The sequence below is a fragment of the Pteronotus mesoamericanus genome, unplaced genomic scaffold (genome assembly GCF_021234165.1).
Source record: "Pteronotus mesoamericanus isolate MK-2021 breed Mesoamerican mustached bat unplaced genomic scaffold, CSHL_Meso_final contig_591, whole genome shotgun sequence".
NCBI classification, from domain to species: domain Eukaryota; kingdom Metazoa; phylum Chordata; class Mammalia; order Chiroptera; family Mormoopidae; genus Pteronotus; species Pteronotus mesoamericanus.
Window position 1 is genome coordinate 354,970 of NW_026555208.1, and position 1,627 is coordinate 356,596.

At 41.6% G+C, this 1,627-nt stretch overlaps 1 protein-coding gene across 1 annotated transcript; it reads right to left on the reverse strand.

Moving 5' to 3' along the window:
* Nucleotides 1-201: 201 nt before the first annotated feature.
* LOC129076480 (olfactory receptor 52D1-like) lies at nucleotides 202-1,147 on the reverse strand. The gene is given in 2 exon segments (XM_054580640.1): nucleotides 202-621; nucleotides 623-1,147. Coding segments are annotated over 2 exon segments (945 nt in total).
* Between the last annotated feature and the right edge of the window lie 480 nt (nucleotides 1,148-1,627).

Sequence of the window (1,627 nt, forward strand, 5' to 3'; positions counted from 1 at the left end):
TCATCACAATTAAGAAAACCACTAGTGAAATGCTTTTTATTTATATTCCATCCTAGAGCTGAAAACATGAGTGGTGATATTAATAGATAGATAGATAGATGGATAGATAGATGACAGATAGAGAAAACAGTTATTTTCCTTCCATTATCTCTTTTACTTGTATTTATTCTCGAATCAACTCTTTCATTGATCCAACTAAAGTCAAGCAACTGTGACCATTAGTATCCTAAGAACATGTTCCCGTATTTTCTTGGTTCTTACTCCATACCCAATGGGGTTGAGAAAAGGGGGCACCAAAAGGTACATATTTGCAATAAAAATATGGGTATGTGCAGGCACATTTTTCCCAAAACGGTGAGTAAAAATGGAAAAACCAGCTGTGGAGTAGAAGACAAGAATAACACAGACGTGGGATCCACACGTGCCTAAAGCCTTAAGGCTAGCTTCTCGGGTTGGCAGGCGGAATACAGAGCGCAGAATGAAGGCATAGGATACAGCAATAAGAATGGCATCGCACGAGCCAATGATTGTAGCCATACTGAGGCTGTAACGCTTGGTGGCGCCTGTGTCCACACAGGCGAGCTTCACCACAGCCATGAACTCACAGTAGGTGTGGGCAATTTATTCGAGTCCTGCAGTAGGGCAGCCGTTTGAGCAGGATGGGATGTGGAGAAAAGAAAGCTATACCTCGAATCACCACAATGATTCCCATTATAGTGATGTGAGCATGGGTGAGAATGGTGGTGTGGCGCAGTGGGTGACAAATGGCCACATAACGGTCAATGGCCATGGCCAAAAAGAAGCCTGATTCCATGGCAGTAAAGCTGTGGATGAAGAACATTTGGGCCAAGCAGGCATCAAAGGCGATGTCATGGGCTCCAAGCCAGAAGAGGCAGAGCATGCGGGGCAGCGTAGACGTGGAGAGGACGAGGTCGGTGACCGACAACATGCACAGAAAGAGGAACATGGGCTCGTGGAGGCTTCGCTCTGCCCTCACCACAGCCAGGATGGTCACGTTCCCCACCACAGCCACTATGTACAAGGAGCAGAAGGGAAGCCCAATCCAGACATGCAGGTGCTCTAGTCCTGGGATGCCCATCAGCAAGAAGGTGACAGGAGAGGGACGAGAAGTATTGAAGGGAGTCATGATGATTTTTCCTTTGATGTTTGCTAGTACTTCTGAAAACAGAGTCACTATATCAAGATGATCACAACCAGATGCTAAAAAATGTAGAGATTTTGTTCAGAAGGGCCATTACTGATGTGTTGTTAAAAAAACAATTCAAATTCATAATATGGAGTATTTAAAGTCACTAGAACCAGATTAATAACATTAGTAATAATATGCCAAATTATTGTTCTTAGAAATATAGGAAGATAATTCTTATACCATTTCATATTATTTCAGTATCTAAAAGTCATTTTGTCTTTTCGTTTCCAGTAAAAGATTCTATCTGTAGTCATACTTGTACTTAAATCAATGCATATTTATTGAATAGTTATTAAACTTCTCCTTTAAGCTCTAATAGAGTACTCTCATTTGAGTGAATTTTCCGTAGCTGGAAGTGATCAAAGCAGAGGTCTTGTAAAAATTTCAAGGAGTTATTTAAAAGAAACTTAAGTGGAA